The following is a 12,326-nucleotide window of genomic DNA, read 5'->3' as shown; positions in this document are numbered from 1 at the left end:
AGTAGTGATGTATTAACTAGGCTCTGTGTCCCTGTCAGAAGACATGGTATAGTAGTAGTGATGTATTAACTAGGCTCTATGTCCCTGTCAGAAGACATGGTATAGTAGTAGTGATGTATTAAATAGGCTCTATGTCCCTGTTAGAAGACATGGTATAGTAGTAGTGATGTATTAACTAGGCTCTATGTCCCTGTCAGAAGACATGGTATAGTAGAGATGTATTAACTAGGCTCTATGTCCCTGTCAGAAGACATGGTATAGTAGTAGTGATGCATTAACTAGGCTCTATGACCCTGTTAGAAGACATGGTATAGTAGTAGTGATGTATTAACTAGGCTCTGTGTCCCTGTCAGAAGACATGGTATAGTAGCGATGTATTAACTAGGCTCTGTGTCCCTGTCAGAAGACATGGTATAGTAGTGATGTATTAACTAGGCTCTATGTCCCTGTCAGAAGACATGGTATAGTAGTAGTGATGTATTAACTAGGCTCTATGTCCCTGTCCTGTGTGTGTTTGAGACAGTGATGATTCGCTTTCCCCTTACGATATGTCAGCTGACCAGGAGATGAGCCGCCCCGCCTCGCTACCTCCCAGACTGTGTGGAGGGTAAGATACAGAATTTAGATCTCTCCATGGGTGGTAGATGGACATTTAAACTTATCAACACTGTCTTTATTTTCCTGACTTGTTGAACGATTGATCCATACATCCTTCCATCCCTCCATCTCTCCATCCCTCCATCTCTCCCCAGCCTTCCTCTCCTCTGAGACCCAGTGAGGGAAGAGCTCAGTCTGAGAGCTGTTGAGGGACTGGTTAGGAAGAACACGTCTACAGCCAGTGAGGTGAGAGGGACTGGTTAGGAAGAACACGTCTACAGCCAGTGAGGTGAGAGGGACTGGTTAGGAACAACGCTTCTACAGCCAGTGAGGTGAGAGGGACTGGTTAGGAAGAACACGTCTACAGCCAGTGAGGTGAGAGGGACTGGTTAGGAACAACGCTTCTACAGCCAGTGAGGTGAGAGGGACTGGTTAGGAAGAACACGTCTACAGCCAGTGAGGTGAGAGGGACTGGTTAGGAACAACACTTCTACAGCCAGAGAGGTGAGAGGGACTGGTTATGAAGAACACGTCTACAGCCAGTGAGGTGAGAGGGACTGGTTAGTAACAACACTTCTTCAGCCAGTGAGGTGAGAGGGACTGGTTAGGAAGAACACGTCTACAGCCAGTGAGGTGAGAGGGACTGGTTAGGAACAACACTTCTTCAGCCAGTGAGGTGAGAGGGACTGGTTAGGAACAACACTTCTACAGCCAGTGAGGTGAGAGGGACTGGTTAGGAACAACACTTCTTCAGCCAGTGAGGTGAGAGGGACTGGTTAGGAAGAACACTTCTACAGCCAGTGAGGTGAGAGGGACTGGTTAGGAACAACACTTCTACAGCCAGAGAGGTGAGAGGGACTGGTTAGGAACAACACTTCTTCAGCCAGTGAGGTGAGAGGGACTGGTTAGGAAGAACACTTCTACAGCCAGTGAGGTGAGAGGGACTGGTTAGGAACAACACTTCTTCAGCCAGCGAGGTGAGAGGGACTGGTTAGGAAGAACAATTCTACGGCCAGTGAGGTGAGAGGGACTGGTTAGGAACAACACATCTACAGCCAGAGAGGTGAGAGGGACTGGTTAGGAAGAACACTTCTACAGCCAGTGAGGTGAGAGGGACTGGTTAGGAACAACACTTCTTCAGCCAGTGAGGTGAGAGGGACTGGTTAGGAACAACACTTCTTCAGCCAGTGAGGTGAGAGGGACTGGTTAGGAAGAACACTTCTTCAGCCAGAGAGGTGAGAGGGACTGGTTAGGAACAACACTTCTTCAGCCAGTGAGATGAGAGGGACTGGTTATGAACAACACTTCTTCAGCCAGTGAGGTGAGAGGGACTGGTTAGGAACAACACTTCTTCAGCCAGAGAGGTGAGAGGGACTGGTTAGGAACAACACTTCTACAGCCAGAGAGGTGAGAGGGACTGGTTAGGAAGAACACTTCTTCAGCCAGTGAGGTGAGAGGGACTGGTTAGGAACAACACTTCTACAGCCAGAGAGGTGAGAGGGACTGGTTAGGAACAACACTTCTTCAGCCAGTGAGGTGAGAGGGACTGGTTAGGAAGAACACTTCTACAGCCAGAGAGGTGAGAGGGACTGGTTAGGAACAACACTTCTTCAGCCAGTGAGGTGAGAGGGACTGGTTAGGAACAACACTTCTACAGCCAGTGAGGTGAGACGTCACACATGTTTTAGATGGTAAATATTTATATCCTCTTAGCGGTTCTTCATGTAAGCAAAAGGGAATATGTTCCATCATCCATGTTCATTTACATTAGTAAACCGGTTGTGTTTACCGTGCCACCACGCGTTCAGCAGGCTTGAAAGGTGGGATTGATCTGTTTCTTAGTTTGATCCATTTGTTTGTTTCAGTTTTCAGTTTTCAGTAGTTAAATCCTTTGACGTAGATTTTCAACAAAAATGCACTGTATTGGTTGAATTGATTGAAACGTGATACTAAACTTACATACCATGCACAATTTTAACATAGTGGAAGATACATTGAATTTATACTGTTTTTCATGCTAATAAGATGGACCAAGATATGTGTTGCTCTTGCACATATTTGTTAATTGGTTTTGCAAGAGCCGGTTGATTGTTTGGTTAATTGGGTTAATTGGTTTTGTAATATGTTGATGCCATTGATTGAAAGAGTAAGATTGGAATGCGATGTCCAACCCAAAATATAAGCTGCTTTACTCCATTGTTTGTAAACAATATAAATATTGTACAAATAAATTCTCAATTGGTTGCATAAATAATGATGATTACTAAATGTTACATGAAATGTAAATATGAAATGTCAAAACTGAATGGAAACCCCTTTGTTAATATGTATTGGCAATAATGAACTTAATGGTGAGGCATTAAAATGTATATTTTGTCACACTGGATGTTTTAAATATAAATGGGTGATTTGAGTCATGCTTCTTCAGTATTGGAATAAAGACAATTAGCACTTGAATGTTGTAAAGAAATACTGTGTGTTAATACTGGAGTGATGTATAATTATTAATACGCCGTTTTGATACTGTGTCCATGTGTATAAGCTGCAAGTACATTGACATTAAGTTGTTTTCAAGTCATTGAAACAAATACCTGAAAAATAAGTATTTTCAACTTTCAACCAAAACTGAATGTAGATTGGATGTCGGGCATAGTCATCTTTCAACGTCTTTTCAACAACATTTTGCTAGGTGGGAATGGCTTCATGAAACATACTTCCCCTCATCTGACTCCACACTGAAATACTGAAGTAAAAGGAACAGTTTTCTAAAAGCCAGGCTGGGTCTGGAGCTCTATTTGGTATTTCCCATAATAAAAAAAATATGTTTATTTGAAAGAGTTGGCTGGCTAGCTTGTAACCCTCTCCCATAGTCATTAGCTCCAACCCTCTCCCATCGTCATAACATCTTATAGCTCCAACCCTCTCCCACCATCATAACATCTTATAGCTCCAACCCTCTCCCATGATCATAACATCTTATAGCTCCAACCCTCTCCCATCATCATAACTTATTATAGCTCCAACCCTCTCCCATCATCATAACATCTTATAGCTCCAACCCTCTCCCATCATCATAACATCTTATAGCTCCAACCCTCTCCCATCATCATAACATCTTATAGCTCCAACCCTCTCCCATCATCATAACATCTTATAGCTCCAACCCTCTCCCATCATCATAACATCTTATAGCTCCAACCCTCTCCCATGATCATAACATCTTATAGCTCCAACCCTCTCCCATCATCATAACTTATTATAGCTCCAACCCTCTCCCATCATCATAACATCTTATAGCTCCAACCCTCTCCCATCATCATAACATCTTATAGCTCCAACCCTCTCCCATCATCATAACATCTTATAGCTCCAACCCTCTCCCATCATCATAACATCTTATAGCTCCAACCCCCTCCCATCATCATAACATCTTATAGCTCCAACCCTCTCCCATCATCATAACATCTTATAGCTCCAACCCTCTCCCATCATCATAACATCTTATAGCTCCAACCCTCTCCCATCATCATAACATCTTATAGCTCCAACCCTCTCCCATCATCATAACTTATTATAGCTCCAACCCTCTCCCATCATCATAACATCTTATAGCTCCAACCCTCTCCCATCATCATAACGTCTTATGGCTCCAACCCTCTCCCATCATCATAACATCTTATAGCTCCAACCCTCTCCCATCATCATAACTTCTTATAGCTCCAACCCTCTCCCATCATCATAACATCTTATAGCTCCAACCCTCTCCCATCATCATAACGTCTTATAGCTCCAACCCTCTCCCACTGTCATAACATCTTATAGCTCCAACCCTCTCCCATCATCATAACTTCTTATAGCTCCAACCCTCTCCCATCATCATAACATCTTATAGCTCCAACCCTCTCCCATCATCATAACATCTTATAGCTCCAACCCTCTCCCATCATCATAACGTCTTATGGCTCCAACCCTCTCCCATCATCATAACATCTTATAGCTCCAACCCTCTCCCATCATCATAACTTCTTATAGCTCCAACCCTCTCCCATCATCATAACATCTTATAGCTCCAACCCTCTCCCATCATCATAACGTCTTATAGCTCCAACCCTCTCCCACTGTCATAACATCTTATAGCTCCAACCCTCTCCCATCATCATAACTTCTTATAGCTCCAACCCTCTCCCATCATCATAACATCTTATAGCTCCAACCCTCTCCCATCATCATAACTTATTATAGCTCCAACCCTCTCCCATCATCATAACATCTTATAGCTCCAACCCTCTCCCATCGTCATAACTGTCATGGGCCTCTCACTCCACCGGGTTACCACCTTAATTTTCTTCCACTCTGCTCACCACTCTCTCTACTCAGCCTAACTAGCTCCACCTGTCCCTGCTCTGCTCTGCTCTAATTACTCTGCCAGCTGCGCTGCATTACCCACTACCTCTCCCAGTATTTAAGGCCCTGTCTTTCAGCTCTCCGGTGTCAGATCGTCTGCAAAGCTCACACCCGGAACCTGTTTGCTCGCGCTTCTGGCTCACCCTGGTTTTGTGACCCCGGACCTGCCTGTTTTTTTGGATACTCTTCTGCCTCAGGAGATCCAGACCTGCTTCTGCCATTACGACTCCTGACTACTCTTCAATCCCGGTAACTCTGACCAGCCTTCTGCCTTGCTACTACGTATTTTGGATTTCCCTTGAACTGTACTGCTGCCTGGTTTCATTCCGCCCTGTTGTGTCTGTGTCTCCCCCCCCCAGGACTTCTGGACCACCCACCACCGGCTTCATAGGACGCATCGCTGCCACTGGGGGGGGCACAGACCCAGCGCATTGGACAGGATCCCTGTTACCCCTGGAGCCTTCATTCACTCCCTACTTCCCTTTTCCCTTAAGTTTAATAAACTTTCTGGTGTGACGCAATTGTGGTCCTCTGGTCGTCTGTCTGAACCGTGACAGTACGATCTGACCATTATGGACTCAGCGCACACTTTCCCCGACATGGAAACCGATGAGCATGAGCAGCAGTTCCAGCAGCAGCAACAACAACTCGCCATGATCATTCAACTCCTCACCAACCTTACCCCAGCCAGTCTGCCCACCAGCCCAGCCCCCGAGTTACCTGCCCCGGTCATTGCAGCCGCTGCTCCGGAACCCAAGATTGGAAACCCCGAGCGGTTCAACGGCGATTCAACCCAGGTCCGGCCATTCCTGACTAGCTGCCGACTTCAGTTCTCCTTGCAGCCAAGGACCTTCGCCACGGAGGGGGCTAAAGTTGGGTATGCCATCACTCACCTGACGGGCCGAGCTCGACTCTGGGGAACAGCAGAGTTCGAACGTCAAACCCCCGCATGTGCAACCTTCGACCTGTTTGCTGAGGAGATGCTGAAGGTGTTTGACCTGGATTCACCCACCGCAGAGGCGTCTCGTGAACTGTTCAGTATTCGACAAGGCAGACGTACAGTCGCAGACCATTCCATCGACTTCCGAACCCTGGCTAGACGAAGTTCTTGGAACACACCATCGTTGGTGGACGCGTTCTTCCATAGTTTGGCTGACTATATCAAGGACGAGTTGGTCTCCCATGAACTGCCTTCCACTCTTGATGAAGCCATCGCACTGACTGTCAGGATCGACAGAAGGATACAGACCCGTCGTCGTGAGAGGGGGCGCCAAGGTCCACCTACTACCGGCATTCGGAGAGATCCGACTGGGCTCCTGTCATCTACTGCCACTCACCCAGGTCAGCTTGATCAGTCTGAGCCTATGGAGATTGGGCGAGCCTCCCTCACTCCTGCAGAGCGCCAGCGCCGCTTCACCTCAAACCTCTGCCTCTATTGTGGAGGTGATGGACATCGGGTGGTAACCTGCCCTTTAAAGGGCCGAAGCTCACCGGGCATAGGGGGAGTCCGGTTGAGTTCAATGACCATCCAGTCCTCCGACCGCAAACCCCTGCTGCAAGTTCACCTCCGCCTCTCTGACTCAACTCACACCCTGGCTGCTCTGGTGGATTCTGGCGCCGAAGCCAACATAATGGACATCAAGCTGGCACGCCAACTGGGACTGGAGAACCTCCGTTTGACACCTCCTATTCCTGCCCGGGCACTGGACGGACACTTACTCGGATCGGTCACTCATGTCACGGCCCCGGTCTCGATGGGTCTGTCCGGAAACCATCAAGAAACTATCCAGTTTCACCTGCTCCCCTCTCCAGGCCAACCCCTCATCCTGGGTTACCCATGGCTCCGCCGGCACAACCCTCAGCTCGACTGGGTGACCGGGGTGATCAGGGAGTGGGGAGAGGACTGCCACCGAACCTGCCTGCTTGCTGCCGCACTACCCCCTCGGCCAGTACCTACTAACTCCGCTCCTGACCTCTCCAATGTCCCAGAATGCTACCATGGTCTCAGAGAGGTGTTTAACAAAGCAAGAGCCACATCTCTGCCCCCTCACCGACCGTACGACTGTGCCATCGACCTCCTCCCTGGAACAGCTCCTCCAAAGGGTCGTCTTTATTCGTTGTCTGCTCCTGAAAGAAAGTCCATGGAGGACTACATCAATGGCTCTCTGTCCGCAGGATTAATCCGTTCATCTTCATCTCCTGCTGGTGCTGGCTTCTTCTTTGTGGGGAAGAAGGACGGATCTCTTCGCCCCTGCATCGACTACAGGGGACTCAACGACATCACAGTGAAAAACCGTTACCCTCTGCCTCTGCTCACCTCTGCTTTTGAGTTGCTCCAGGGAGCCACTGTTTTTACCAAGTTGGATCTCAGAAACGCTTACCACCTAGTGCGGATCCGGGAGGGAGATGAATGGAAAACCGCATTCAATACACCAACAGGCCACTACGAGTATCTGGTTATGCCTTTTGGCCTCACCAATGCTCCTGCTGTGTTCCAGGCTCTAGTGAATGATGTACTGCGGGACATGTTAAACAAGTTTGTCTTCGTTTACCTGGATGACATCTTAATCTACTCCAGAAACCTGTCTGAACACACCCGCCATGTCCAGCAAGTCCTTCATCGTCTTCTGGAGAATTCCCTCTACGCCAAGGCAGAGAAATGTGAGTTTCACGTCAAGACAGTGGCCTTCCTGGGGTACATAGTGGCAGAGGGAAGTATCCAAATGGATCCTGCCAAAGTATCAGCAGTCACTTCATGGCCAGTTCCGGAGAACAGAAAGAAGCTGCAACAGTTTCTGGGGTTTGCTAACTTCTATAGGAAGTTTATCCGGAACTACAGTACCGTTGCTGCCCCTCTCACTGCTCTAACCAGCACCAAGCAACCCTTCACCTGGACCCCAGCAGCCGACAAAGCCTTCAGTACCCTCAAGGTGAGGTTCACCTCCGCTCCCATCCTCCAGATGCCTGATGTGGACCGGCAATTCATTGTGGAGGTGGACGCCTCGGATGTGGGAGTTGGTGCTGTGATTTCTCAGTGGGCTGCGGAGGATAGGAAGCTCCATCCCTGTGCCTTTTTCTCACGTCGGTTGTCCCCCTCTGAGTGCAATTACGACATAGGGAACCGTGAGCTGCTGGCTGTGAAGCTTGCCTTGGAGGAGTGGCGTCACTGGCTGGAGGGGTCCACCATTCCATTTCTCGTTTGGACCGATCATAAGAACTTGGAGTACATCCGCACGGCCAAACGGTTGAACTCCAGGCAGTCCCGCTGGGCCCTGTTCTTCACCAGGTTTAATTTCACTCTGTCATACCGGCCTGGATCACGCAACACCAAGCCAGACGCCCTCTCCCGTCAATTCCAGAAGGATGACACCCCCTCCAAGGACCCTGTGTCGATTCTGCCAAGTCCCTGCATCGTTGCAGCTCTGACCTGGGCTGTTGAGGAACAGGTGCTGGAGGCTCTCCGTAACCAGCCAGGTCCCAGCACTTGCCCAGCTGACCGCCTTTTTGTCCCCGAAGACCTGAGGTCCCAGGTCGTTCAGTGGGGACATGACTCCCGCCTAGCTTGTCACCCTGGCTCCACCCGCACTTACAACCTGCTCGCCCAGAGGTTCTGGTGGCCCTCTCTGAGGAAGGATGTACGGGAATTCGTCCAAGCCTGCCCCATCTGCAACCAACACAAGTCGTCCTGCCAGCCCCCAGCCGGATTGCTGCAGCCCCTGCCTGTGCCCAGACGTCCCTGGTCTCACATCGCCCTTGACTTTGTCACGGGGCTGCCCCCTTCAAGTGGCATGACCGTCATTCTCACCATCGTTGACCGTTTCAGCAAGATGGCACACTTCATTCCCCTCCCCAAGCTCCCAACCGCCAAGGAGACCGCCCAGGTGGTCCTGGAACACGTCTTCCGGATCCACGGACTGCCAAAGGATGTAGTTTCTGACCGTGGTCCACAATTCTCCTCCGCTTTTTGGAAGGAGTTCTGTCACCTGCTGGGAGCCACAGTCAGTCTGACTTCCGGATTCCATCCCCAATCCAATGGGCAGTCAGAGCGGGCTAATCAGGAGCTCGAGAAGGCACTGCGATGCATGACTTCACGCAACCCCCACTCCTGGTCGCAGCAATTGACATGGGTGGAGTACGCACACAATTCTCTGACCTGCTCTGCCATCGGTATGTCCCCTTTCCAATGTGTTTATGGATACCAGCCTCCTCTATTTGCCAGCCAGGAAGAGGAGGTTACTTGCCCATCTGCACTTGCTTTTGCCCGTCGATGTCGCCGCACCTGGTCACAAGCCCGAGCCACACTCCTCAGATCCGTTGCCAGCTACACTACCGGGGCCAACCGTCGGAGAATTCCTGCTCCCACCTACCATGTTGGTCAAAGGGTGTGGTTGTCATCGAAGAACCTGCCACTCAGGGTGGAGTCGCAGAAGCTGGCACCTCGGTTCATTGGCCCATTCCCTATCATAAGAGTGATTAGCCCAACTGCTGTCCGGCTCCAACTGCCTAATTCCCTGAGGGTGCACCCCACTTTCCATGTGTCTAAGATTAAGCCCATCCATGAGAGTCCGCTGGTCCCTGCTGCGCCTGGTCCTCCTCCTCCACGGCTCGTCGATGGTGGTCTGGTTTACACCGTCCGCCGCCTGCTTCGGTCCAGACGGAGGGGTAGGGGTCTCCAGTACCTCATTGACTGGGAGGGCTATGGACCTGAGGAAAGGACCTGGGTGCCAGCTAGTCGGATTGTGGATAGGACTCTCATCACCGCTTTCCACCAACGGCATCCTGATCAACCTGCAATCCGTAGGGGCCGCCCCAGAGGGGTCCCTAACCGTCCGGCCCGCTCGGCTTCCTGTCCTGTGCCTGATCCTGTCTCGGGACCTGTCCCATCTCCCGACCACGGCCCTCCGGCTTCCTCCGAGGATGAGGACGTTCACTCGGACCGTTCGGAGGAGTTCTAGCCCTCCTCCGGCTCCCCTCCTCCCGCCCGGCGTGGTGTTGCTCTTGGGACTTCTGGGGCCGTCCCTTGGGGGGGGGGTTCTGTCATGGGCCTCTCACTCCACCGGGTTACCACCTTAATTTTCTTCCACTCTGCTCACCACTCTCTCTACTCAGCCTAACTAGCTCCACCTGTCCCTGCTCTGCTCTGCTCTAATTACTCTGCCAGCTGCGCTGCATTACCCACTACCTCTCCCAGTATTTAAGGCCCTGTCTTTCAGCTCTCCGGTGTCAGATCGTCTGCAAAGCTCACACCCGGAACCTGTTTGCTCGCGCTTCTGGCTCACCCTGGTTTTGTGACCCCGGACCTGCCTGTTTTTTTGGATACTCTTCTGCCTCAGGAGATCCAGACCTGCTTCTGCCATTACGACTCCTGACTACTCTTCAATCCCGGTAACTCTGACCAGCCTTCTGCCTTGCTACTACGTATTTTGGATTTCCCTTGAACTGTACTGCTGCCTGGTTTCATTCCGCCCTGTTGTGTCTGTGTCTCCCCCCCCCAGGACTTCTGGACCACCCACCACCGGCTTCATAGGACGCATCGCTGCCACTGGGGGGGGCACAGACCCAGCGCATTGGACAGGATCCCTGTTACCCCTGGAGCCTTCATTCACTCCCTACTTCCCTTTTCCCTTAAGTTTAATAAACTTTCTGGTGTGACGCAATTGTGGTCCTCTGGTCGTCTGTCTGAACCGTGACAATAACATCTTATAGCTCCAACCCTCTCCCATCGTCATAACATCTTATAGCTCCAACCCTCTCCCATCATCATAACTTATTATAGCTCCAACCCTCTCCCATCATCATAACGTCTTATAGCTCCAACCCTCTCCCATCATCATAACATCTTATAGCTCCAACCCTCTCCCATCATCATAACGTCTTATAGCTCCAACCCTCTCCCATCATCATAACATCTTATAGCTCCAACCCTCTCCCATCATCATAACATCTTATAGCTCCAACACTCTCCCATCATCATAACATCTTATAGCTCCAACCCTCTCCCATCATCATAACATCTTATAGCTCCAACACTCTCCCTTCATCATAACATCTTATAGCTCCAACCCTCTCCCATCATCATAACATCTTATAGCTCCAACCCTCTCCCATCATCATAACTTATTATAGCTCCAACCCTCTCCCATCATCATAACATCTTATAGCTCCAACCCTCTCCCATCATCATAACATCTTAAAGCTCCAACCCTCTCCCATCATCATAACACCTTATAGCTCCAACCCTCTCCCATCATCATAACATCTTATAGCTCCAACCCTCTCCCATCATCATAACTTATTATAGCTCCAACCCTCTCCCATCATCATAACATCTTATAGCTCCAACCCTCTCCCATCATCATAACATCTTATAGCTCCAACCCTCTCCCATCATCATAACATCTTATAGCTCAAACCCTCTCCCATCGTCATAACATCTTATAGCTCCAACCCTCTCCCATCATCATAACTTATTATAGCTCCAACCCTCTCCCATCATCATAACGTCTTATAGCTCCAACCCTCTCCCATCATCATAACATCTTATAGCTCCAACCCTCTCCCATCATCATAACATCTTATAGCTCCAACCCTCTCCCATCATCATAACATCTTATAGCTCCAACCCTCTCCCATCATCATAACTTATTATAGCTCCAACCCTCTCCCATCATCATAACATCTTATAGCTCCAACCCTCTCCCATCATCATAACGTCTTATGGCTCCAACCCTCTCCCATCATCATAACATCTTATAGCTCCAACCCTCTCCCATCATCATAACTTCTTATAGCTCCAACCCTCTCCCATCATCATAACATCTTATAGCTCCAACCCTCTCCCATCATCATAACGTCTTATAGCTCCAACCCTCTCCCATTGTCATAACATCTTATAGCTCCAACCCTCTCCCATCATCATTACTTCTTATAGCTCCAACCCTCTCCCATCATCATAACATCTTATAGCTCCAACCCTCTCCCATCATCATAACGTCTTATAGCTCCAACCCTCTCCCATCGTCATAACATCTTATAGCTCCAACCCTCTCCCATCATCATAACTTATTATAGCTCCAACCCTCTCCCATCATCATAACATCTTATAGCTCCAACCCTCTCCCATCATCATAACATCTTATAGCTCCAACCCTCTCCCATCATCATAAATTATTATAGCTCCAACCCTCTCCCATCGTCATAACATCTTATAGCTCCAACCCTCTCCCATCATCATAACATCTTATAGCTCCAACCCTCTCCCATCATCATAACATCTTATAGCTCCAACCCTCTCCCATCATCATAACATCTTATAGCTCCAACCC

General features: G+C 49.4%; 1 protein-coding gene across 1 annotated transcript in view; it reads left to right on the top strand.

The window, feature by feature from the left end:
* Positions 1-548: 548 nt before the first annotated feature.
* The window catches only part of LOC311098818 (transcription elongation factor A protein 1-like), a gene marked incomplete at both ends in the record, with an annotated part of 125,368 nt that continues 113,590 nt past the window's right edge, over positions 549-12,326 (top strand). The window contains one exon of the mRNA XM_084139388.1: positions 549-607. Coding sequence (XP_083995514.1) covers positions 549-607 — 59 coding nt within the window. The remainder of the gene's footprint in view (positions 608-12,326) is intronic.

Source organism: Coregonus lavaretus (genome assembly GCF_964263955.1).
Source record: "Coregonus lavaretus genome assembly, chromosome: 23".
Classification (NCBI taxonomy): domain Eukaryota; kingdom Metazoa; phylum Chordata; class Actinopteri; order Salmoniformes; family Salmonidae; genus Coregonus; species Coregonus lavaretus.
This window is presented reverse-complemented; position numbering and strand designations above follow the sequence as displayed.